We start from the raw sequence: 27,228 nt of genomic DNA on the forward strand, positions 1-27,228 counted from the left end.
GATCTATGGATAAGGAACATTTCAATGAAGTCTGCTGATACTACAGTGCATAGGATATTTATTTCTCAAAGAGAAAATGCTACAGCAAATATCTATTAATACTTCCATTTATAAGTTAGACTCTGTTCTCATTATAGATCTTGATTTCTCACTCCAAAATACAATGGTGACGGATAGATGTGAGTTCTCCTTCAGTGGCTACATCAGACTGAAAAACTCAAGACCTATGTTATTTCTCTAGCAAATGAGATATCTGAATCCCGTTCCAGTTGCTTCACATTTTCCTTTGTACATTCTTTTCAGCACTGGGTCTTTGTTGCTGTGCATGGGTTTTCTCCAGCTGTGCAGAGTGGGGGCTGCTCCCTAGCTCAGGATTCTCTTGTTGCAGAGCACAGGCTCTAGGTGCATGGGCTTCAGTAGCTGTAGCTCTTGGGTTCTAGACTGTGGGCTCAGTAGTTGTAGTGCATGGACTTTGTTGCTCTGAGGCATGTGGAATCTTCCTGGATCAGTGATCAAACCTGTGTCCCCTGCATTAGCAGATGGATTCTTACCCTCTGTACCACCAGGGAAGTAAGTCCCTACTTAAGCTCTTCTGTATGGCAGCTTATGTCCATATATGAATGTCATCTTATAGGTAAGGCTGTTAAACTCTACTTTCTAAAGAAATTGAGTAATCAAGTGGATATTATCAATAGTACCCAACATTGGATTTATATATGATTAATTTTTTTATCACCACGATCAATTTTAAAAGATGCAGACTTAAACAAAAATGACTAGATGTATAGCAGAGAAATAAATTTAAATGTTGATCAGAGCATATAGTTTCTAATGTATCAGTTAACAATTCTTGGTAGACAGAGCCTAAAGGAGACGGCTTCATTTTTCATCAAGTGCGTGAATTATTTACAAAGATACACAGTAGGTAGGGTGATCTTTTCAAATGTGATCAATCAAATCTTAACACTCTCTTGCTCAAAAACAGACAGCTTTCCATCACACTTTGGACAGAACAGAACCCAAAGTCCGTATCAGGTAGCCAAGGTCAGGCAGGCTCTTTTTCTGCGACCTCATCTCCTACACACTCTTCATCAAGCCACCACTCCAGCATACCCACACTTGTTCCTGCCTCAGCAGGTTCTATTATGCTGGTCGTCCCTTTTGTCCCTGGTGTGCCCCTGGTGTCGCCTCCATGCAGGCACCTTCTGGCTGTCCCTGAGCCGGGAATATTTGTCCCTAACATCTTGGGCCCTCATTTCACTTGAGTCTCTCCTCGAATGTTACTCCCTCAGACGGCTTTTTAGCACTGCTCTGGCTCCATCATCATTCTCTATCCCTAACCTGGTTTAATTCTTTTTGGTGGTACTTATCATTACTTGGGATGATATTTATTTTCTTTAAAAAGATATTTGTTTGAACACATCAGGTCTTGGTTTGTATCATCTGGGATCTTTCACTGTGGCCCACAAGCTCTCTAGTTGTGGGTCATGAGCTCAGCAGCTGTGGCTCACAGGCTTAGATGCTCTGAGGCATGTGGACCCTAGTTCCCCGGCCAGGGATCAAATCCACGTCCCTTGCACTGGAAGTGCAGAGCCTTAACCACTGGACCATCAGGGAAGCCCCCATACTTATTTATTTTCTGTCTCACATGAAAGTTTCAGAAAGCTTTGTCTTATTTACAGCTGTATCCTTCATACCCTGGCACACCGTCGCCACCACCATCATAACTGCTAACATTTATGGAGTGCTTACCAGACTCCAGGCCTTAGTTTTGGCTCTACTATTTCATTTATTCTGCACAACAATCCTCAGAACAGTTTAACTTGTCCAGGATTTGACTGATAGCAAGTGGCAGAGTAGGATTTGAATCCACCAACTGGATTGTACAGCCTGACTCACCATTGTTACATTCTTCTCATGCAAACAAGATTGTTAACATTTTTATGAATAAAAAGTACTTAAGAATTAGACCAAAGAAAATGTGGGTAGTAACAAATTAGTTTATAAAGGCAGACAGTTAAAATACCACAAATGGTTTCCAACATTTTAATCAGGTTCTGATATTCTCTGCCATATTTAAATAATTTAGTCCAATAAAGGTTGGAAAGGGCTCTAAATGTTCATATTTAAAGAAGTCAACACTCAAAATTTGTATTCTAAGCACAAAGTGTAAGTACATTAAGTCACCAAATACATTTTCGAGTCAGATCCATTCAGTTAGAACAGAGGCTCTTGAACCACTGAAGATCACACCTGTGCAAACTGTTACAGCAGAGTCTGCTGCCATGCATCAGTGCATGTAATAAAGTCAACGTTCCCTCTAAGAGGCTCGTAAGCTGCAAAGTCAATCTCTCTGTAATCTTCATAACTTTCTGATTTTAAGAGAACTTGAATTTGCTAAAAGCAATTTAGACAGTACAGTGAATAAGCCCAAGATGTGCGCAAGATGGTTTTTCCTTTAAATCTGTAATAGAATTGAAAGTTCCTAAAGCCTAAAGTGAAATCATACCTGCTGAATGGGACTCTGTGCCTGAAACAGTATTCTTCGTCCTAGTAGTTCTGCAAAGATACATCCGACAGACCAGATGTCAATAGCATTGCTGTAATGACGGCTGCCCATCAGGATTTCTGGAGCCCGATAATACTGAGTAACAACTTCCTGAGTCATATGACGGGATTCATCTAATTCTTCCACTCTGGCCAATCCAAAATCACAAATCTAAACAGAATAGATTATCAGAATGTTGTTAAATAGACAAATATATTTACAAGTGGAATAGGAGAACAAAATAATAAAAAACTAAAACCCGACAGACCTCGGAACTTTGCAAAGTTTTCAGTGATACAGGTGGAGTACATTTGTGTCAGTGTATTTTGATATTATTTGGATGAGAGGGAAGAAAGTCTTAAACTTCCATATTTCTATACAGAATTATCGTAAAGACAAGCTTTTCACTTTTCATTTGTTTTTAATGAATGTATACTTTTAGGTTTAATGAAGAAACCAAGCTAATTTATTTTCAAGGCTGCTTATGGAGGAAGATATCATAAGGGAAAAAAAAGACCTCCTGAGCTATGTTCACTATTTTTTTGTTTGGTTTTGGCTGCACTGCATGGCTTGTGGGATCTTTGCTCCCTGATCAGAGATGAACCCCAGGCCTTGGCAGTGAAGCCATCAAGTCCCAGCCACTTAGACCACCAGGGAATTCCCATATGTTCACTATCTTTATGGAATATACACAGTAAAATTTCTTCAAAGCTCTGGGTTTCGAACAGAGTCCTGCTGAATCCTGAGGTACTTCAGGAGTTCCATGAATATTTTACCTAAATTTCACATGAATCTACAAATATTTAAAATACTAATTCACAATCCAATGTGTGAATATGTCAAAAAGTAGCATACTGTAGAATACCAATGCTAACAGGTCCCTTCAATTCTTCATGCCATAAACATTTAATTAATTGAATGCCTATTATATTTTAGGCAGTGTGCTAGAACTTGGAGACATAATGGTAAATGAGAAAGACTGGTTAGTTTACCTACAAACCTAGGAATAAATCTTTTCTTGCGCTTTCTGTTTATTTTTGGCTGCGCTGGGTCTTTGTTGCAGCACACAGGCTTTTTTTTTTCTCTAGTTGCGGAGAGTGAGGGTTACTCTCCCGTGGCAGTGTGCAGGCTTCTCACTGCACTGGCCTCTCTTGCTGCAGAGCGCAGGCTCTAGTTATGGCACACGGGCTTGGTTCTCCTGCAGCACGTGGTATCTTAGTTCTGGGACCAGGGACCAGGGATCGAAGCCATGCCTGCACTGGCAGGCAGATTCTTAACCACTGGACCACCAGGCAAGTCTTGCCCTTTCTGTTTAAGTGAAAAGTTTTTGGAGGCTGCAAGGTGAGCTGTTAGTAAACGGCAGCAGTGCCACCATCAGCAAATTCTGCTTATTTTCAGGAATTGAGGCTTTCTTGATACTGGGCAACCAAAACAGAAACTGGCAGCACTGAGGAAGAGATAAGAGAGGAATGACCATCTAAGTTCCAGCATTCTCATTGATTAAGTCTGAGTCAATATTATTAATATAACTGACAAAATAATACTTATCTGCATTCTAAGTTGAGGTCCTACCATAATATTTTATTTGAAAAAAGGATCTCGTAGCTTATAAAAACATTGGAAAACTACTGCTTTAAAGAAATCATATTTTACCCCGAATTTTTTGCAATCTTCTCTTTTTATCTCGAATCTACTATGTCTGGTCACATCAAATGAATGCATGTCTGTATGTGGGGACAAATCAGTATGAAACCAACATCTTTAAAACTTAAAATGAAAGTACATTTTCAGACCACACAGAAAAACTATACCAAAAAGGAAAACAGGCATATGTTGTTTATCAAATCCTCCCAAAGACTGGTGTTCAAATAACATATAATATTTTAAAACTCTATTACTTGACCAAAAATTTTTAGGCTATCTTTTAAAACAAAACAAAAAAACCTAAAAATCCACTTTATTTCTCTGGTATTAAAACAAAACAAAACACCACCTTACCCAACAGAAAATGTTTTCTCTTATAAAGCCAGCCTTTAAAAAAAAAAAAAAAAAAAGATCTGGATTCATTTTTTGGCAATTTATCTTGAAGACAGGCTAAATCCAAAGTAAGAAGCTTAAATGATCAGGTAACCAAAAAGATATTGCAATTTCCAGCAAAATTATCTGCTTTGTGCCTAACAGTAAACAAAATAGATTCTCAATATGAAAGGATGATTTTTAAAAATGTTTTGTCATTATTATTTTCTACATTTTTACATTTGAGAAGACAGAATTAGCATCAGTAGATTGGCAATCTACTCTGGCTTTTAAAAGTAGGCTGCTAAGACAAGTTAAAGGAGCAGAGCAAAATTTCAATTTGTTCTGACCTGTATGTTGTTTATTCATAAATGACATTTTCTTTTAGTTACTCTTTCATGTAGCTGGAGGTTACAATACCATAAAAGACAATTTAGAAAATGGACTGCAAGTAGTTAATGGCATCAAGCATGACAGGCTCTACACAAATGCTTTGTGAAGTTTTCCAACCAGAAACTGAAATAAGCAGAAACTGGTTTAAACTGTCATATAAGTGACTTGGTCTGCATAAGTCAAAGAATTTCTGACTCTAAGGTTTTTGATTATTTTAAAAAAAGAATTAAAATGGGTTATGGAGATAAGGTCTGAAGATGTTTATTACACTGTATTTTAACAGTTTGCTACTACTCTACTTATTTGTTTTTGGCTGTGCTGGGACTTCGTTGCTGTGTGGGCTTTCTCTACTTGAGGTGACCAGGGGCTACTCTATAGCTGTGCTTCCTGGGTTTCTCATTACGTTGGTTTCTCTTGGTGCAGAGCATGGGCTCTAGGGTGTGTGGGCTTTAGCAGTTGCAGCACATGGGCTCAGAAGGTGTGGCTCCGGGGCTCCAGAGTATAGGCTCAACAGTTGTGGCATACAGTCTGAGTTGCTCCATAGCACATGGGATCTTCCCAGAGCAGGGATCAAACCCGTGTCTTCTGCATTGGCAGGTGGATTCTATACCACTGAGCCACCCGGGAAGCCTGGTTACAGCTCTTTTTATTTATTTATTTTTTAATTAATTTATTGGGCTGCGCTGGGTCTTAGCTGTGGCAAATGGGATCTAGTTTCCTGACTACAGATTGAACCTGGGCCCCCTGCATTGAAAGTTCACAGTCTTAGCCACTGGACCACCAGGGCAGTCCCACAGTGAAAAGCAGCAGGGGAGTGAACTCAATGACCTATAGAAGGAAAATTTACTTTGGTAGTTTTTACTTTAATGGTTTTTGGGATAATTAATTATCTGTGGAAACAAAAGAATTAAGTATAATATTAGATGTTTTCAAGGAAAATATGAAAAATAGGTGTTTTTAATCTTTCTAGACTTAAAACAGGAGCAGAGTTCTTCATATATAGAGTGAAGGGAGATTTTTTTTAATTCAAAAGCAGTTTAACACACTAGCTTTTAAAGAAAACTGGCCCACAGTTTAAAGAAAGCATTTAAAATAAAAAATGAAATTCATTTATATGCTTGGTTTTAAGGTTTAGTTTAACTGCCAACAGGATAAGTACTAATGACAGTTGATTACATTTAAAGTAGGCAACGTTTATAAATAGTTCTTTTCTTTTTCAAATATATCAATTGAAATGTTAAGAATATTTACTGTAGACTGAAGCACCATATAATACTGCAGCCGCTCATAAAATAAGTGGAATTTTAATTTGCTTTCACAGAGATGACTCAGCTCTAGGAAGGCCCTTACCTCTTAAGGCCCTTACCTTACCATAGGAAAGATATGGTGGGCCCTTCACTATTTAGGAGGTCTGTTAAGACACATTTCTGTTAGGGAGAGGGCAATGCACACATGTGGATTTTGCTATTTGCGAGCCACTCTAACAAAAGACAACGGGGGTGGTACTGCAGCGAGAGTAAAACTGAAATTGATGTTTTGAGATATGGGGGCTGCTAACCATAATAAACCCTGAAATCAATACCCCTTCAGAGGAGTAACTGAGGATTGGCCACTACATACTGTGGAAATACCTTTGACCCTTTTCTGGCTTAGTATTCTCACTTTTAAATGTTTCTATTTCCCTACTTTGCTGCCTCAGGCAAACAGCATATAAAAACATCAGCTGTGCAAAAACATACAGTCTTCTTAAAAACCACACTTGACTGTCATGTAAGTAGATGCTTACTAGTCTTCCAATCTTTTTTCTGATATACACTTTCTTTGTAATGGAACAAGCTGAAAAGAAATCACCTTCTCTAGTCTTCTTTCTAGTCACATTGCAATTCCGATTCCAATGTTACCAAAATATGTGCAAAATATCATGAAGAAACCATGAGCCAAGACTACAAATTAAGTTATTATTTTGTCCATGACTAGTGATACTGGTGGAGAACACTGGGTTCTTTAATTTCTGGTAAAGTGATGAAAACAAATTTAACCATTTCTTTCACAAAAACGTGTTCTTAAACACACTCTGACATTCCACTTGTTTCCTAGATGTTTAAATAAAATGAAAAGCTACCTTTAGAACACAGTTGCTGTTCACAAGGAGATTCCCTGGCTTAATGTCTCGATGTAAAATGCCAGCTGAATGGAGATATTTCAAACCTGAAATAACAAACAGAATTTAACTGCAGATATTTAATTCCTTTTACTCAACCAATGATTTGGGGGAAAACCATAGAAACAAGAGTACAGGATTTTAAATTGTTGTCTAAATAACTGCATAATGAACATTATTAAAAGCTTGACTTAGTCCTACCTCAAAAAACTGTAATTTTGCTACAGTAAAAGAAAATGTCATCAAAGGTTTGCACAGTCTAGAGATAATGTCTATAATTTGAAAGATTATGTAGGTTTAAGTACAGATAAGCATTCCAAACCCTGGAGTTAAGGCTGACCAGACCAATAACCTTGAACAGTTTCTAAGTGTGGCTCCTGGAGCTCTGGATATTCTGGACACTCTCAAGCTGATTGTGAGCTGCTGCCACAAAATAGTTCCCATTAACCAACAGCAAGCCTTTTCCAGGACAGATTTTCACTGATGAGACAAAATTCAGAAACTTGCCCAGGTCTGTTGGTAGTACTCTCCACCACTGAGAATCAGGAAAGTAATTAATTACTTTAAAAATATTTTTGATATCTTTATAAAGTCTGTGGGCTTTAGCAGTGCTAGATAAAAGGCACAGCTTCAAGGCTGAGACTTCTGAATAAAATAAAGCAAATCACATTTTCTACAATATTAAAGAAGATCCTCTATCCAGTATCTTCCCTCTGCCACCTCCCCCACTCCCAATATCAACAAATCTACAGAAGGTGAACTTTCTAGTTTTAATGCTGTGTATGTGTTTTAATTCCTTTGGCAGATGCTTTTCAATTTTTATAAGGAATGTCTTTTTTTTTTAATTTTATTTTATTTTTAAATTTTACAATATTGTATTAGTTTTGCCAAATATCGAAATGAATCCGCCACAGGTATACCTGTGTTCCCCATCCTGAACCCTCCTCCCTCCTCTCTCCCCATACTTGTTTGAATCCTATGGGAGAAAAAATTTTACTAGGTAAGAAAACTGTGTCAGCTTTAAACAGGTGTAATGCCAAAATTCTGAAGGATACACCTGATGGCCAGAGGAAGTTCCAACAATGCCAGCCCAAACTGTTTCTCCATCATGTCAGCGCTCTTTAATGAGCCAGGCTGGAGAGTGAGTTAGTTGGCTGTTTCTGTCAGTCTTCTCCATGCTTTGACTTTAAAAGTCATTTTGCTTTTCTAGAGTGGAACTCAGGCATGCCTGCCAACTCTCAGACCAGGCCCACCTACTGCCAGCTTAAAGAATGTATGTCATCCATAGGAAACACAGTTCCTTTTCAGTTAATCATCTGATGCCAGCCACATACTCCTACTAAAGGCTGTTCAGTGGAAGCTTTGTGGCAAAACATCCTGCTTATGTACCCCCCGAGATTAACCCCCTTGACTACCTAATGAATTAGAAAGGACCTTCTCTTCCATCACTGAAAATAAGAACCCTGGCTACCCTTAAAAGCTTCTTATTTAACATCAAGGATAGAGAGTATTAAGTATACTTTGGTCAGAAGAAAAAAAGTTGTTAGGCAAGAAGTTAGCCTTGGAAGGTCAGATTAGTTCAAATGAAAAGCAAAACATTTCATTTATACAGTGACACTACCTTTTTCTTCACAGAGAAAGTCTTACCTCGCAAAATCTGATAAAGAAAAACTTTGACATGATCTGAGCTGAGTGGTTGAGGAGAGACGATAATTTTATGCAGGTCACTCTGCATCAGTTCTGTGACAACATATCTTGAGGTTTTTAGTTAAGGAGAGTTCAGAGAATTCAGCCCCCAAACCCTATAAATTAGGTACCAACTCTAAATAAATAACTTCTCTTTTTAAGGCTGGAAAGAGCTTTAAGGAAGGAAAGCTTTAGGACAGCATGAAAAGAGATGACAATTCTAGCCCTCCTAAGATGAAAACACTGCCAAAATGAAATAATTTTAAAAAGTTAGAAGTTAACAATCAAGTGACTATAATTAGCACTATAAAAGAGAAAAATAAGGGTAAATATTTTCAAAGACAGCCAGATCAGGAGAAATGTGAAGACTCGTTTCACATTTCTCACAGTCTCAGGGTCTATTCAGACATGTTCCTGGAGTGTCCTCTGAATCCAAACAAGAAAGAGTGCTGGTCTCACGTTAGGCCACCATAGCACCAAAGCAAAAGATGTAATCCATCCATTAACAATGGCTTTGGTTACTTTGTAAAGCATGGTACTCCGAAAAACATGCAAAATCGTTAGTTCATATCTCAGTCTCTACAGTCTTCACAACTGAACTTTTATTATTTAACTTGTTATACATGTATACCTCCTGTACTTAATTTTAAGCTTCCTATGCTTTGTACTCAGTATTTCCTCAGGGTTTTGCACAATCAATATGAGGTAGAAGATCGAAGGCTAGGGCCCAGGGAGTAATGGAGATGTGGAATTCTCTTGGTAAAGACACCGTCTTTTGGACAGATTCATGACTTACCCCTGCCTTCAGTAACAACTCCTTAAAATTTTAGGCAAGTTTTATGATTTAAAAGCTTCCTTCAGACAAAGGAAGAGGGCCTTTGAGTTTAGGAGGCTCTTACAGGATTTAAATTCTTTTGACACATTCTATATGTGAAAAGAATCTAAAAAAGGGTGGGTATATTATGAATGATTCACTTTGCTATATAGCAGAAATTAACAAAACATTGTAAATCAACTGTATTCCAATAAAACTTAATGAAGACAAATGAATAAACAAGAAAAAGAACCCAAACAAATTCTTTTGACACCTTGTAAAAGTTTCACATTCTGAGTAAAACACTAAGGCTTCCTCCCTGGCCCTGTGCACCTGAAAGCAGGGAAAAGCAAGACAAAAGACAGCAGAGTTAGTCTGCTTTCTTACGTATTTCCTCAGATCCTAAAATTCTTCTATGAGAAAGATATTATGGAGGCTGGAGTCTTTGGGTGCTCACCATTAGCTATAAAAAACTAAAAGGATCCAGGGCAGGGGCTCTTGTTTCAGCACTGGCATGCTCATTGGAAGGGTAAGTGCTGGACATAACTTACATTTTCAAAAAAGTGACATGAGGTTTGGTATCTTACCTTTCTGAGTTTTAAAAAGTCTCTTGTAGTAAGTGATTATTATTTGGGGACTTAAAAACACTTCTAATTTAATTTTTCAGCGCAAACAAGTAGGAAAAGGGACAACTTGGGCATAGGGAGAATGAAAAATTGGTAACAGCTGACATACACAGTTGGCCAACCCCTCTTTTGTGAGGCACTTTCTCCAAATGGCTTCTGGAACATTCAGCTCTGACTTTCCTTCTCCCTTTCTTTGTGTTTCCTCTCATTCCCTTTGTTGGTGCTCCTGCCCAACCATTTACTGTTGAAATGCCCCAGGGCTTGGTCCTCTTCTCTTCAGATACTCACTCTCTAGGGTAATCGAAGAGAGTCCCATGACTTTAAATAAACATCCATCCTGACGACTCTCAAACTTTACATCTCTAGTAATTTTCTTGCCTTAAGTCCAGCCTTGTATATTTAACTGTCTACTCATCATCTCCAATGGATGACTCACTGACAGCTCAAAATAACATGTCCAAGATATCCTGTAAGAGCAGGGGAAGAGCCAAAGACACCATAGCTTAGCTCCTGCTGTCACCAGGGAGTAAGGCTTTACTTGTCTCCCGTGGGATAGGAAAAGACACCTGAACTAAATCTTTACTACTTCTAACGAAGGCCTGAAAGCAACTCTGGGTTTAGACCCACGTGCATCCCTACTTTCTAAGATACCTGATGCCTCCAGTTCCTTAGCTGCTCTGATGTTCTGAGCAAGAAGTAACCTGCTTCTGGGTTCTCATTACTGCCGGTAGAAGTTTCTGCCTCTTCCAGTATGAATTCTTGGGGACTATAGGAAGGATTTTAGCAATAAAGATCTGTGTTTTATCAAATGTTGTTTTCAGATGGAAATTGTTTACATGTTTATTGGCCACATATATGTGTGAGTATGAGAGGAGAAAAAAGAGAGGAGTGAAGAGAGAAGTGTTTCTTTTTTTAACTCAGTTTTATACTGGGGTGATAATTTTATTTATAGAAGTGCCTTACATATTAAAGATATTAACCCTCTTGTATATACTAAAAAGTTTCTTCCCTGCCGCACTGGGAAATCTTAATCATAGGATAGAGACAGGGGAAAAAATTTTCTATTTGCACCATTAAGCCTTAATCAGAGGTTCTCATATTCCTGAGTTGGTTCCAGAAATCTCAAGGGATGAAAACAAAGGAACATTACACAGGGAAAAAACAGAACAACAGAGCAAACACAGAAAAACTTCACAACTGACATCCCTGTATCGTCAACTTGTGGTTTTACTCAGGAAAAGAAAACTCCTGAACAGAGTACTTATCTGTATGGGATGTCAGTCATGTCTTCTGAGTTTACTGACAATTTTCTTCTTCCTGCCAGGATTGAAAAGTTCTTGCATGGAAGTGAAGAGCAGGTTATATTCTATTCTGTCTCACATATCTACAAAACAGGCAGCCAAGCTGCGATGCCAGAATCTTTACTGTTACTGGTGACAGTTGGTATGCATGCAAACAGCAGAGAGAAAACATCTTAATTTTCAAGTTATCAGGTTGATTGAAATCATGGTGCTGGCACTTGAAAAATATTGCTTTGACTTATAAAAGGAACAAACTGATACAAAAGCCAAAAACAGAATAAGCATGAAATAATATCATATGCTTTCTTCTAACGGTGACTACATTTTCAAAGAAAAGGGAAAAGGAAAACATTGTCTGGCTGGAATGGGTACTATTCTAACTGGATATTTTACAAATAATTACTAATTTTAGAAAACACTCTAATGTTTAACTTAGCATTATGAAACAAGTACTTCCAGATCAGGGTGTTGTTCCCACCCTAGACCTACTAGATCTGAATTGATAATGTTGAACCATTTTGACCAACAAAAATAATTATTTCACATGGTTCAACCTAATACAGAGCAAAGTATTAACAGACAGCAAAAACAAAACCCCCCCAAACCAAAATGAACCTGAAAGACAAGGTGTTCAAAATGAATATAAAGGATGACTTCAAATAGTAAGTCAATTCTTCTATACTAAGAGCACATTATGTGCATAATTTCTTACAAAATATAAACCAGCAGGTACTCCCTCTGCTAAACACAAATGACCAGATTATCATGTTTCTTGTCCTCAGGATCTGTGAATTTAAAAAACCTTTCATTCAATCTCCTGTTATAATATTTAAAAAAGAGTTTAAATGAGTGTTACTTTTATATCTCTGCTTCTTGAGAAGATGACAGCGTTAAAAAAAAAAATGAGGGTAGTGTTTAATAATCTCTTAATTTAATCAGAAAATCCAGGGAAAACCACATATAGCCCAGTCTACCTTGACAATTTCATTTACCTTTGCGCAGAAATATTTCCCTTCCTCTAATATCTTTTAAACATAAAAGTTTGAGAAATTTTGAAAGTATACTTTTTACAAGGTGATGAAAATAGCCACTCTGCATAGAGTAAGTTTTGTCAAGCTTTAGTTTGGCAAAATAAATTCTTCAGGGTTGAAATAAATGTTTCACCTCAGGGACAAAGCAAATTTTTTCTTCACAGAAAACAAGCCAATGGCCAGGCCAACCTTTAAAAATTTTACTTCTCTGGAAAAATACAATTCCTGAATTGGCGACTGAACAACAGAGCTGCAGAAATTTAGAAGCAACACACACCACTTTATGATAAGGTTTCTGCTTTGCTCTAGCAGAAATCCTCTAAAGTCTCAATCCCCAACATAATGTCTCCCAGATGTCTCAACTAGTTGCCATGCCAACTAAAGCAGCTTAAATTAAATGAGGGCCTGAAAAGGCACCTGCACCACTCCAGGTCTGTCGCACATTAAATAAAGCTCTCTTGACAGGGACTCGGAGGTGCCATTAACTTGAACAGCAGCTATCTGATTATTGTTTCTGAGTAATTTAATGAGGGTCTCCAAATAAGAAGAAAAACAGGGTGCTCTTTCCCTCTCTCTGTCCTTCTAAATGGGACAGCCTCTCCAACAGCTGGTGCACCCACTGGGTCACTGACTTTGCTATGGCCTTTAAAGTTAGCACTGGGTAAAGGTACACCACAGGACCAAAGTTAGGACTTTCAGGCGAATATTAGCAGATTAACCATTCTCCCTTATTAAAACTCATCATTAAAAATATGGTTGTAAAAAACACACTGTGCATGGTATGCCAACCTCACAGTGATTTGAACAGCCCTGATATAAAATAAATTGCTGCTGATTGCAGCAATTAGTTAAGTAGCTCCATGAAATATGGATTTCAAAATGTACTGATTTGCTTCAGAAAAACGAATGATGCAAATTAACAATTAGAAATGCAAGGCGGGGGACGGTAGCAGCTTTTGATACCTAAAGGTGCCCAAGAGGCACAAGTGTTTCTGTGTTGTTTTAAAGAGTTAATTTTGTGTAGGTTTTTTTTGTAATACTGACATTTCAGAAACTTCTTTATATATAACGGGATAGAAAACAGTCCCTTCACTGCCTTCTCAAATATTACTAGTCAATGGAGAACATCAGTTAACAGAAACACAAACTTAGTCACAGAGAGGTTATGGGATTTACCCAAGGTCACATTCCAAGTTTGCAAAAAGCCTTACTACCTTATGCTTCCCGACTCCCAGCCCAGCGTGCGCTCTATCCCACAAAGCTGCTTCCTGCTTGCCTACTATTCCCATTTCTTAACCACAGGTCACACAGCATGCACACTACTTTGCAATAAAGAAAAGCTGAATTACTTTTAATTAAGTGCTATGAGGAGAAGAAAAGGAGAAAGGAAGCTAACTTCCTGTTGAAGCTACTTATGTGCCACTTTATCACCTCATTTAATCCCTGTGTATGATACCTAATTTGTAACTATTTCTATTAAGATATGAGCACATTGAGGCTGGGAGAGGTTAAGCTGCTGACACAGAGCTTGGATTCACACCTAGATTGTAATGATCCCTAAGTCGGACCCTTTCTGTTAAATTCTGCCTCACTCTGTTTACTGTCAAGAGAGAAAATTAAATTCCTAAGACGGACCTACTTTGCACCTCGAAAAAACCAGATTCCAAAAAAAAATCAAATTCAGGACTGGGTTACATGATGGAGCTTTTAGAATCCCTCCCTATGTGTTTTCAAATGAGAAGTCACTCTTCTTGTTCTCCAACAAATACCCAGCATAGCAGCATGTGCCAGACATGGGCTCCATTCTAGGCACTGAAAATGTGATGGAGTGTAAGAGCATCACTGCCAAAACTGAGTTCATAGCCTACCAAGGCAGGTGGACAATCAAACAAGCAATTACAACAGATTCACTCAAAGATCACAACAATGTCATGGCTGTTGATCTCGTAAAGCCCCTTAGGCACTGCTCTGGGACTGAATAAGGCAGATCTGCCACCACAGGGCCAAGAGGAGTAAAGAGAAGCAAAGCAGCACAACTAAGACACATTCTTCTAAAAAGATAAACCTCTAAATTATTAGAATTGCTAAATGCCAATAACTACAGAGATTTACACCTTCAGAGAAACATGTGAGAAACCATCCAGGTTTCTTCGGCTCATACTAAACTTCTAATTAGATGCACATTCTAATTGGCAATTTACCTATATCTATAAAAACACACATACATGCATTGTGCTCAGCTGCGTCCAACTCTTTGAGACCCCATGGATTGTAGCCCCCAGGCTCTTCTGTCCATGGGATTTTTCAGGCAAGAATACTGGAGTGGGTTGCCATTTCCTACTCCAGGGGATCTTCCCAACCCAGGGATGGAACCTGTGTCTCTTGCAACTCCCGCACTGGCAGGTGGATTCTTTGCCACTGAACCACCAGGGAAGTCATGCATTAGGTTTCCTAAAATGGTTCACCTTAAGAATTAAAAATAAATAAATAAATAAAAATACATGAGAAATAGCAAAAATAAAAGCAATGAACATTTATTGAGTTCCCTCTATATGTGAGGCACTTTGGAAGCACTTGCTATGAATTATCTCTGATTTCTCACAGCACAAGTTAGGTTATTCTACAGAACTAACTGTTCTCTTTTTGAGTTTTAGGCTTTCCTTTTGGAAGGAACTGAATCCAAAGGTGTCTGAAGTAACTGCCACACTCTTACTCATTTCCTCTAGTACCTGAACTGTAGTCTTGGTTCTGTCACTAACAGGTCAGAATCTCAAATAAAGCACCCTTGAGTCTACTATGTGCTACTCTTAATACAGATCACCTCATTTAATCCTCCTAACAACCTCGTACCACTCCCGTGCAACAGATCTACGTTGGGGGTGAACGAATGTCAGGTTGACAAGCTAAATCATGATACTCCTTTTGCCAGCAACTGAAAAATAAAACAAAGGTTAAAAAAAAATGATGGACACAAGTTTTTCTACCTCATACTCTCTCTCCCACGTTACTTCATTCAAATCTTATTCCTTTCACACTTCTTTCTTCTTTCTCTTTTAAAAAAAATTTATATTTTGGCCATGCCATGTGGCATGTGGGATCTTAGTTCCCTGAGTGGGGATTGAACCCTCACCCCCTGCATTGGAAGAGCAGAGTCCTAACCACTGGACTGCCAGGGAACTCCTTATTTCACCTTTCTTAAGCTTCAAAACTAAAATTGACAATTAACACTTTCTTATACCAATGAACCATACACACTTACTTGAATAGCTTCATATTCTCTATTTCTTTAAATGGATAAGGAAAACACAAAAAAATTAGCATATGCATGTCAATGGTATCCCTTGAGAAGAAAATGAGGAAGAAAACAAGTCTGAACTATAGATTGCTGGAAATATAGGACAGATTTTAGTGGGAGATTAAATTAAAAATATAAGTTTATATATTATATTACATTAGACATGGTAACAAGTAATTACTACTAAATGAAATCTGCCACAGACAGGGTATTAATTTTGCTTCTGCTTACAATCTTCTTTTTCTTGCACAAAGTTTTTCTTTTTTTTTATTAAATTTTTTTCTATTTCTTTCCTTTTGTTATTAAAAAAATCTGGATTTCTAAATTATGAAAGCATGTTATCATTATTGAATCATAAAATTCAGCCTTTAGAATAATGCCCATCAGTGTTAGCAGCTGAGTTGTTAGTGCATAGGGCCCAAATATCAATATAACATGCAGGACATCCTGCTGGACACCCACAAAGGGTTGCTGTGGAATAAAATGTGTTTATGAGGACACAGTTTGAAGCAGAAAAAGCAAAAATAAGAAATCTTCTGAGAATCAAAGAAATGAGGTAGGAATATATTAGAGATACCAGAAAGGCAGAGAAAAGAGAGGCATGTTTAGGATTAAACACAGTTTTGTACAATGTTGTTTGATGCCAAAAAGGATTATGGAAAGAAAACTAGGGAACTAATGTAGATAGAGTCTGGTCGTCAACTGCCCTTCAATGGTAGGCCTCCCCTGACCTCTTGCTTCAAGTAAAACAAACCTGTACCACGATCAATATTTGTTTAACCTACCTTTATGATGCTGCATCTATTTTAGAAAGTAATTTAAGAATGCATGACAATCAGTCTCATGCCAGAAAGCCCGACTACTCCAACTGTCAAAGGTAATTCCACAGAAAAAGCTACATAATCACCACAGAAACAAATGCTGACATTAAATTCTGACCTTCAATTATGAGAAAGATGATTGAGTCTGTCTCTGTTTTTAGGAAGTCATGATTACTCAAGCAGTCTCAGAGGCTGCAGGACTGGTGCCAACACCATCATTGTTTAACCATTATCATTGGCATCAATAAACACTGACTGGGTACCGAGGGGTGTAGAGAGCATGCTAACTCAATGACAAAACAGAGAAAAAAGATGAATGAATGCAAAGCAACATTCAAGAGATTAGAAAAGCGTTAAGACTGACAAGTAAAAGTCAGGTAGAAAAAGTAAGAAGGAAGCAAAAAGATTTTAATGTACATGGCCACAGAAACTTGATTTTAAAAAACTGCTATTTAGTTTTCTATGTGTCAGACCTCCAGCTTAAAGTTAATTTGTCTCATCTATTCATAATTACTCTAAGTCCTATTAACATTCCCATTATACAAATAAGCAAAGAGGTTTAGAAAGGTGAAGAAACTAGCCAGAAGTCATAGCTAGTACACAGGAGAGTTGGTGCTAAACCCCAGCTTTTGTTCTTAACCTGTGCTTTGTCTCTCAATAGATGAAACATCAAAAAAGGTGAACAAAATAATTCTACTTGAGAAGAGGGCAGATTTTTAGAATGAAGAGTTAAAACAGATTTAGGTAGTGGGAGGCAGTGTGGTGTAGGCTTTGGAATTAAAGACCAGGTTAGAATCTCGACTTGGTCACTTACTGGCTTGGTAACATCAGACAAGTTAAATAACCTCTCGAGTTTGTTTCTGCATTTACAAAAGAAACACAACGACATCTACTACACTGCTGGGTTATTGCTGGGTCCAGATGCTGTATGTGAATCACATATAAGTGTCTGACACATAGCTGCTGCCACCATCATCACTGTTATGGGAAGAACATGTAACTTTATTCTTATCTCCTCCTAACATTTCCCTCTCCCTACGCAAGGGAAAGCCAAAAGAATCTAAGTTAAAAAGAAAAAACAAAACAAAACAGGCAACCAATTAAAAAAGTTCCTTTAAGGTACTGATCTTAAGAAGATCAGAATCTTAAAAGGATATCACTGCTGAAAAGGAAAATTATATTCACTTCTTATTAACAGGTCTCATGCAGTTTTCTTGGCATATTGCATACTACTTTTGAGAGAGGGTTGGTTCTGGAAGGACTGGAAACTCAAGGGAGCAATTAAAAGTGTTAATCGCTGTGAGACCTCCACCCATGGGACTCCTGGTTTCAGTAAAGAACTTCTAGTCACCTGGATTTTCTCAGACTTGACCTTAGGGTGGCAAAAATTAACTATTAGGTTGGCATCCCCTAACTGGTTAATATACCACATATCCAGAACCACACACACAAAACAAAACTCTGCTGGGCTTGTGCATATCATATTTCCTTTGGAAAAAGGCCACTTCAACCTAATTCTATTACCTACCATCTGAGTTCTCTTGCCACCTCTGAGTGATGTATCAATAAGAGGAAAACTGTCAATTAAACATGTAATTATTAAACCCACACCAACAATTCAGTGCACTTAACTTTTAATAATGGCATTATATATTATACACAGAGCAAACCAATGTATTATTAAGTAGTACATAAATTGTACTCTGGTTAAAATACAGATTTGTGCTAGTGTGCTACAGGTTTATTAAGTTCCCTGAAGTATTGCTCTCAAATAAATTGAGTTGGTAGCGGGAGACTCAGCTGGTCTATGAAGTGGCTAAAAGCCCCACTGCTTCCCTATATCCTCCAATTAAGGCAGGTCTGATAAATTTAGTGACTTCTGAAACCTCTGGGTCTCTATGTAACACGTATCTCCCTGGTGTCTACCAACCTTAAAAAATAAAGTCAGAACAGTGGAATAGGACAAAAAGATGAAATAAATAGCCCTATGAGCATCCCCAAATCCTCACACCTGGATTAAAGAGGCTAATAATCAGAAGGTTAAGCAGTTCAAGAGAATGATAATGGGGTTATGAGGCTTTTCAGGGGCTCAAATGAGGTATGGCTTTGTTGTTATTCATTATTACCCTCTAATAGTTGGGAAGGCTGGCAGCATTTCATTCCCCACCAGCTGGGAAGTTTTAGAGGTATATTTATTTTGTAATAGAGGTGAAAAGACTACATTCTAGCTTTAGTTTTTTTTTTTGGCATCACCTGAAACAGGTGTTTCAAAGAGCTGGTGTGAATAAGTTGTTCCTACTATAGCAACTCTCTTCAAAGCAGAGGGAAAAAAATTCCAACTGGGAGTTGGAACTTGAAACAGTTCTTTTAAAACAACCTCAGGATTTGCACATACACTACTGCTGCTAAGTCGTCTGAGTTGTGTCCAATGCTTTGTGACCCTATGGACTGTAGCCCACCAGGTTCCTCTGTTCATGGAATTTCCCAGGCAAGAATACTGGAGTGGGTTGCCATTTCCTCCCCACTCAGGAATTGAACCCACAGCTCCTGCATTGCAGGTGGATTCTTTACCACTGAGCCATGGGGGAAGCCCTAAAATATGTAAGGCCAAAGTAATCTTTATGTAGCCATGAAGGGACTACTACTAGGAGATGTGACTACTACTTTAGGGCATAAAAGGGGAGTAGTCTTTGTGCAGAGTCTTAGCCACTGGACCACCAGGGAAGACCCAAGGCGAGTGGTTGTGGGATGATAGGTTGAAGGAGGAAATTATGTCTTTCTAATTAATAAGAAGAGTTTGGTTAAGGTAATGGAAAAAGTAGTTAGAAAGCTATAACGTGGATGCAGTCTGGATGGAAGGCTTGGAGGTGCCAGCGAGATGTATACAGAATATATTTTCTGTATACATCCTGAAACACAGGTGTTTCAAAGAGCTGAAAAAAAACTAAATGCCAAAAAAAAACTAAAGCTAGAAGAGGAGACCAGGTAAGAGAATATGAGGTACTGAGGTTGACAACCCACTCTTCATTAACAGTTAACATTAAAAACGAAAAAAAAACAAAAAAAACACACCTCTCTATAAATGAGTTAGGTAGTTAGTGATCAGCCATTACGGAAGTCCATTTGTGATGAGGACTTGCTTATACCATCTGTTCATAGCTGGCTTGGCACACTTTGCATCACAAAGTCCACAGGAGTTTCTACTGTCTTCCAACTTCACTAAGTTCTACTTCATCTATAAGGCCTTTCCTTACTACTTTTGTGCACTTGTTAAGTACTGTTCTAACTATCCCAATTTATTCCTCAAAATAACTCTATGGGGTGGCTGTTGCTCATTTGCTCAGTCAAGTCCAACTCTTTGCAACCCCATGGATTGCAGCACGCCAGGCTTCCTTGTCCTTCTACATTTCCCGGAGCTTGCTCAAACTCATGTCAATTGAGTCAGTGATGCCATCCAACCATCTCATCCTCTGTCGTCCCCTTCTCCTCCTGCTTTCAATCTTTCCCAGCATCAGGGTCTTTTCCAATGAGTTGGCTCTTCGCATCAGATGGCCAAAGTACTGGAGCTTCAGTATCAATCCTTCTAATGAATATTCAGTATTGATTTCCTTTAGATTGACTGGTTTGATCTTGCAGTTCAAGGGACTCTGAAGAGTCTTCTCCAATACCACAGCTCAAAAGCATCAATTCTTCGGCACTCAGCCTTTTTTATGGCACTACTAAATATTTTCATTTTATTAACCAGGAAATTGAGGCACAGAGAGGTTAAGTAACTTGTCCAAGAAAACACAAGTAAAAGGCAAAGCTGGGATTCAAATCTAGGTTGTCTGGTTCCATGCTCTTTGCCACTATGATAGATTTTCTACTACCTCAAGCTAGCAAGAATGCTGACAAGGTTGGCCCTGGACTGGTCAAAAGATTTTGAAATAAACAGAAGATAGGGAGCTTGTTCCCATTTCATGATACGACAGTCACTGAGCTCAAGATCGCTTTTTGTCAGGCAGGAGAACTAACGGATGATGAGAGCATGGTAAGGAGAAGGAGCAGAGAATGGGACTGATTTTAGAGTGCTGTTATTTAGGCTCTAACCAAGAACAGATATTGGAGGAGCCACCAAGGCTTTGAAGGAGAAGAAAGGGAGATACTTGCTTGTCAATTTCGTAATATAATAATCCTGCAATGATGGTCAATTTTCCATATTCCTACGTTTGAGCCTGCCTGTCAGTCTATGACTTAGATTGTTTCCACCTCTCAGACAAAAGAGAATAAAGGTAAGAATAAATTCATTACCCAGCTCCTAGAGTCAGTAAGAACCAGGGGAGTTTATAAACTATTACAAATAAATGATTGCTATAGATAAAGGTTATGCAAATGTCATAAGAAAGCACTACTATATAAGCACTTTAATAATAGAGAGTTAACCATTCTGGACAGCTCAAGGTGTGCATATGTGTGAAAATCTGTGATGTGGTCTTATGTTAAAAACTACCCTATCGGGTTCAAAAACTCTCACCATCTAAAGTTCAGAACTATAGTGGGTTGACCTACCTGCTTAACTGAAGTCTGAGAACACATTTAATGTTCTATGTGCAATGAGCAACTGAGGTTGTGTGAGAAACTATTAATGATGTGTTAAAAGCTTCCGAAAGCAAAGTAAGGGTATTTAGCTGGTTTAGCTGAGTTGGGAGAAGAAAATGGAGAACACAAATTACTTCCTCCAGAATGAATATAGACAGAAAGCTTTGAAAACACAATTTTAAGCCCTGACTTCAGATATTAAAACGCGGGCAATTCTTTCTTCCACTTCATATTGGACAAAGACCAACACTAAACCAGATTATAAAAAATAACTCTTGCAATGTTAAATATCAAGTAGGAGACATGTTGGCCAACAATTTAACAACCATTTAAAAAAGAAAGTCTTCCATCTTCATGCAATGTAAGTTAGAACAAATATGAAGATCAGGTGACTTTTCCAAAAGGACACAGTGAATTTTTGGTTCAACTATAGTATGTAGATAGCCAAGTTTAGTTCCTAAAGCCACAGATTCTCTTCTATGAAAAGTCCAATGACGACAGTTATAACGTGCTTAAACTCATGTTAAGCACTAACTCTGAAATCCTGCCATTCTTGTTGGAAGGAAAATCTTTTAACCATAAATATGTGAGACTTAATAGGTATCATTTTCCTCACATTTTTTTTCTTTCAAAATCAGGTCCACAGAGGGAAATTTCAATTGAGATCTCAAATATGTACAGCCTCAGAAATAAAAATGAGGGGTATTAAATAGCATGAATAAGGAAAAATCTGGTTTTTGGATATTGTTGATTTCAAACAATGCTTTCCACGTGAAAGAAAAACAGCAATGCATCACAGAGAAAATTGCTTTCTCGTAACAAATGGTCAGCTCTAAATCTCATCATCTTTTTTTGCAACAAAAAGCATGGGCGCCTCTGCAACTAGAAAAAAATTGGTGTGTGCTTCAATTAGAATCACTGACCTTTTCTGAAGCATGCCTGTGCTTCTCTATAGAAATCAATGGAATAAAAGGTCATGGTGTTAAAATGCTTGAATATAACAACCTCTTTCCCAGGCTAAGGCAAATTCCTCTTCTTTTTAAGGTAACTAATTTGTTGTATAGAATGTCAAAAATCAAAAAAATTAAAACCACCTTTAATTCACAATTTTAAATTAACTAAAAAAAAAGAGTCAATTCTACCATATGAAAAAAGAAAAAAACAACAACCACCACCAAAAACAGAAAACTGGAAAGCTGTCATTCTATATCCTGTTCCAGAAGATTCTGTTCGCTGAGTCCTTGTCACTAAAGCTATAACCACATATGCAATGACAGAAAAAGCATCCTAGAATATGTGATATTATTTCAAACCTCAGTCTTATCTTTTCAAAGTGCCCTACAGAAGGCAAAGTTAAGTTTCTGTATCTGTCAAAGGCTGGTAGTAGAGTCTGGGATTACTAATCTTTTGTCATCATAGCCCCCCAAAGCAAATAAATGCAGAGATACACAAACCCAGACATTAAGAGCATGGAACAGAAGCAGAATTAATGACCAAAATAGTTACTACTTTTTCTGGATGTAATATATATATATTTGAGAGAAGAGTCTCTCCCCAAGATGAGAAACATTTTACTTCTTCAATTTTTTTTTTAATTAATGAAGAGAAGGGACAAATTCTTCAATCCCCACTTAACCCCATTCAGAGGGTAAAGATGCACATATCAGTCATATAAACTGCCTCATGCTTCTTACTGTCAATGGGTCCTCAAATTAGACCTATCCACCCTTTCTTAGGGCTTCCCTGGTGGCTCAGATGGTAAAGAATCCACCCGCAATGCAGGAGACCTGGCTTCGATCCCTGGGTTGAGAAGATGCTCCGGAAGAGGGCATGGCAATCCACTCCAGTATTCTTGCCTGGAGAATCCCCATGGACAGAGAAGCCTGGTGGGCTGCAGTCCACGGGTTGCAAAGAGTAAGACACGATTGAGCAACTAAGCACACATACCCTTTCGTAACGGGTCTGAAAAACTTACTTCTATGTCCAGATGATCTGGTTTCAAATGTCCTGCACCCAACAGAATTTGAGAGCAACTTACTCCAGTCTGATCTATTGTAAAGCTGCAAGAATGATGTCATTAAAACCTGAAAGTAGATTGCTATCAGCAGTATAAACAACCACAAACAGCATTCTGAAGGGAAGACAAGCTTCTCAATATGCCAAGCTACAGATACTTCCTTAGTACACCTGCCCAGTGCCATCCATCACAGTGAAATTCATTTTTGGTTGAAGATTTTAAAAAGCTAAGTTATTAAAAGGAATAGGGCAGAGAGGATTCAAAATATACAGAGAACAAAAATCTAGAATCATCTGAGAGGTATATCAAAAGTCTGTTTCTGAGTATTTTCTATGGCAACTGGGAAGAGACGAAAGTTAAAACAATGGTCCATTTAAAGGGATCTGCCTCCTCTGTCAAGATATAAGATCTGCTATGTATCAAATTATATTTTAATGAATTTGGGGAAAAAAAGATATGAGTACCTTATCCACTTGTTCACAGTACCTACTTTCTAACATTTATGGAACAAATACTCTATCATGCAATTAGATGTACCACCTTCAGCGCTGTTCCATACTGCTATTTCATTAGAATAGCTATACAAAAAGGGTTATATGGACCCACAAATAGAGACCAGAAACCACCTAAAATTTTGTGAGAAAATATGGAAAATATATCTATCCTGAAGAGAAGCAAAAGTTGCTGTCATGTCCGACTCTTCGCAACCCCATGGACTACACAGTCCATGGAATTCTCTAGGCCAGAATACTGGAGCGGGTAGCTGTTCCCTTCTCCAGAGGATCTTCCCAACCCAAGGATTGAACCCAGGTCTCCCACACTGCAGGCAGATTTTTTATCAGCTATCAGGAAAGCCCCATATCTATCCTACTAATATGCAATTGATCTCATATGAATTGATGTAGGAAAATGTTTTATTCTACAAAAATTTTAAGTTCCAGGTAAGTCCTCCAAACTCTTCTTTTGTGGGAGAGGGAAGGAGGGCAGGGAAGTTTTCATACGTAACAAAATGTGGTTAATATTTCTATTGTAAACTTGATTACTCTGGTATTATAATTATTTCACAATCGTCAATCATCTCTTTTGAACCATGAACTCCTTAAGGGTAACAGCAATAGCCATTATACTTGATAATACCTGCTGGTACCTCTTTCCTGAGGGTGAAGTTCTAAAGTTAAGGCATAAAATGAACACCAAGTGTCACAAAAAAAAGTCACCTGGGAAGATACCATGTTGGAGACCCACATATCAAACTCTCATTAAATTCAACAGTATTGTATTCTCTGGCATTGGAACAGAGAGCTGTTTTCTTTGATTGAGCCCCATATGAAACAGATGGCTTGTGTTAAGGGGTCATGCCACACAAAAGTACCTCTCTTAACACCAGTATCACACTCAGTTTGGTGAAATGCTCCCACTGTGGGAAGCCTATGGGAGCTGAAACTAACTGAGGGCACAGTACATCTTGATTTCTGTCTCATACTCATTCTGGAAAAGAAGGTAAATGAGTGGAATTGGGCACAAACTAAATTCTCTCTCTTTTAACCATGTTAAATTCAAAAATCCGTGTTGCATATGTTTCAGTTTAAATGTAGGACTGTGACTCCACCATAAGTTCAAAAACTCACTGTTCAGAGAATGAATGATGCAGAGATTTTGGGTAATTAGCTCAAGGCAGAATCAAAGGAAAATATCTTTAAACTTCTCACACCTGACTTTGAATTCTGCTTTTTCCACTGCTAATGTGTCAGCATGAAAATAACATTGGAATTTTAGACCTAAAAAATATATTCTCATTTTCTAAAGTTTAACAGCAAATGAATTAGGTGTTGACATTTTTAAGATTTAATTAATTTGGCCATCAAAAAACATTTATAATGGATTAATATGAAGAGCATCAACATGATTTGGGTAACATGGTCTCCATTTAAAGAGCTGGTAAGTGGAGGAGTAAGCTGCCTTTTCTCCTACCTTTTCCAGACTATGGTTGGTCCCACTGCTATGCTCAAAAACCTCTAAATTCAGTGGTATTAAGCACATTCACAACGTTATGCAACTATCACCACTTTCACCACTTCTGTTTCTAGAACTTTCTCAACACCCCAACAGAAACTCTTTGTTAAGTTTATAGAATACACTTCTGATTCTGTCATTCCTCACCACAAAAATCCTTCGCTGGATTCTAAAATGCCTCCTGAATAAAGATGAATTTCCTTAGTTCAGCATTCAAGGCCCTCCATGACTTGGCTCCAACTAGCTTAATTTCTCACTATTTACACATTCTAAACTCTAGTCATTCCCTAGAAGATGTTAATACTTACTCCATCCATTTGGAATATCCATCCTCCTCAATGTTACCGATCCAAATCCTTCTCATCCTTCAATACTCAGCTAAAATGTCTTTTCCTACATGAAATCTTCTTACGGTTTTTTCTGTGAGGCAATTTCTTCTTTTAAATCTTCTGACACAATCTACCATACATAATAGTTATTCTTTAGTTCTTATCTCACCCCACTGACTCGAGGGAGAACATTTTTCTTGAGGGAAAACATTAAGAGGCAGTAGTGGGTTAAGAGCCTTCTTTACCCATCAGACCAGTCAACATGGATTCAAACCCCTTGATCAAGTTATCTACCTCTCTGAGCTATAGTTTCTTCATCTTTAAAATAAGAGTGAAGTATTGAGAATAATTCCTGACACACTAAATTTAAAAAAACAATTCATCTCTATAACCTCCACAGGGATTAGTATTAATACAATGTTAAATATATAACAGTGCTAAATGTTTGGCCACATGAATAAATAAAGCTGAGGAGATACTGACTAAGGTGGGCAAAGTTAAGAATTTTGCTGCTCTTGGACTGTTCTACCTAACTTTTCCTCTGTTTTGCCTTTCTAAGTGTTTGTCTTAGGCTTCGGTGCTAAGGAGCCAGAACTGGTGATGGTGGGTAAATCAAAGTTTTTGTTTAAAAACATCAAATGCTTTTCAAGTAATCAGCTTGGAAACTAAAACGGGAAAGAGTGAAAATCAGATCCTCAGTGCTCTCAGGATATGTAGATTTTTTTCTATCACTGTACTTTCTAATCTATATTATTTATATGATTATATCATCCACTAGATTACAAACCTGTTAAGTCAGACACTATCTTATTCAACAAATATCTATTTAGCACCTACTATATGTTAGGTACTGTTCTAAGTGCTGGGAACACAACAGTGAGCAAAACAGATAAAAATTCTTGGTTCTAGGAACATAGTTGATGCTTATGTTTATGGAATAAATGAAGAGGAAATTCTAACAATATGGAAATCTTCAAAATTCTTAGGATGGAGATTTCCGGTCTTCGCTGGTACTTTTGCTGCAGAAAGAGTGCACTTACATCTGCATTTACACATTTTATTTTGCTTGTTCTTAGCTTTTCACTGGCTCCTAAGGTTCCCTGAGGTTAGAGAGCTCTTTCATAGCACTAGGGAATTACATATTGTGTATATAAAATACAGTCTACTCATACTATCAATTAAACTGCTGCATCTGGGAGTAGTTTATTTGATAGTATTACATTACTGCCTACCAAAGACTTTAACTGGCTGAAATGTAGGTTCCCTCGCTGCCTTTATGACAAGAAATTCCTGTTTAAACATTGCCTGCACAAGCCAAACCTATTATTCAAATAGGGACACTTCAGAAAGTAAAAGGAGAAACTTATTAATACCAGGACATCAGGTAAAATCCAGGAGTCCTGGCAACTGCAGCACACCGTCATCTAGTTAGACTTCTCATTTCTACTGATTTTAGGCTGTAATTGTTTCTAGCACAGAAGACTTAGACCATGCATATTCTTCTCCATAAAATGTTGATTGTGTTTCAAGTTAAAAAATAATTTTTCTTAATTATTAGAGAATATATTTTTTGGTGGATATATTAGACTTTAAAACTAT

At 37.8% G+C, this 27,228-nt stretch overlaps 1 protein-coding gene across 1 annotated transcript in view; it reads right to left on the minus strand.

Annotated features, from left to right (window-relative positions):
- The window catches only part of NLK (nemo-like kinase), a 128,735-nt gene that overhangs the window by 19,718 nt on the left and 81,789 nt on the right, over positions 1–27,228 (minus strand). Inside the window, exons 4-6 of the mRNA XM_010861441.1 lie at positions 8,766–8,872; positions 7,080–7,165; positions 2,510–2,719 (exon numbers count right to left, since the gene is read on the minus strand). Coding sequence (XP_010859743.1) covers positions 2,510–2,719; positions 7,080–7,165; positions 8,766–8,872 — 403 coding nt within the window. The remainder of the gene's footprint in view (positions 1–2,509; positions 2,720–7,079; positions 7,166–8,765; positions 8,873–27,228) is intronic.

The sequence above is a fragment of the Bison bison genome, unplaced genomic scaffold (genome assembly GCF_000754665.1).
Source record: "Bison bison bison isolate TAMUID 2011002044 unplaced genomic scaffold, Bison_UMD1.0 scf7180017864472, whole genome shotgun sequence".
Classification (NCBI taxonomy): domain Eukaryota; kingdom Metazoa; phylum Chordata; class Mammalia; order Artiodactyla; family Bovidae; genus Bison; species Bison bison.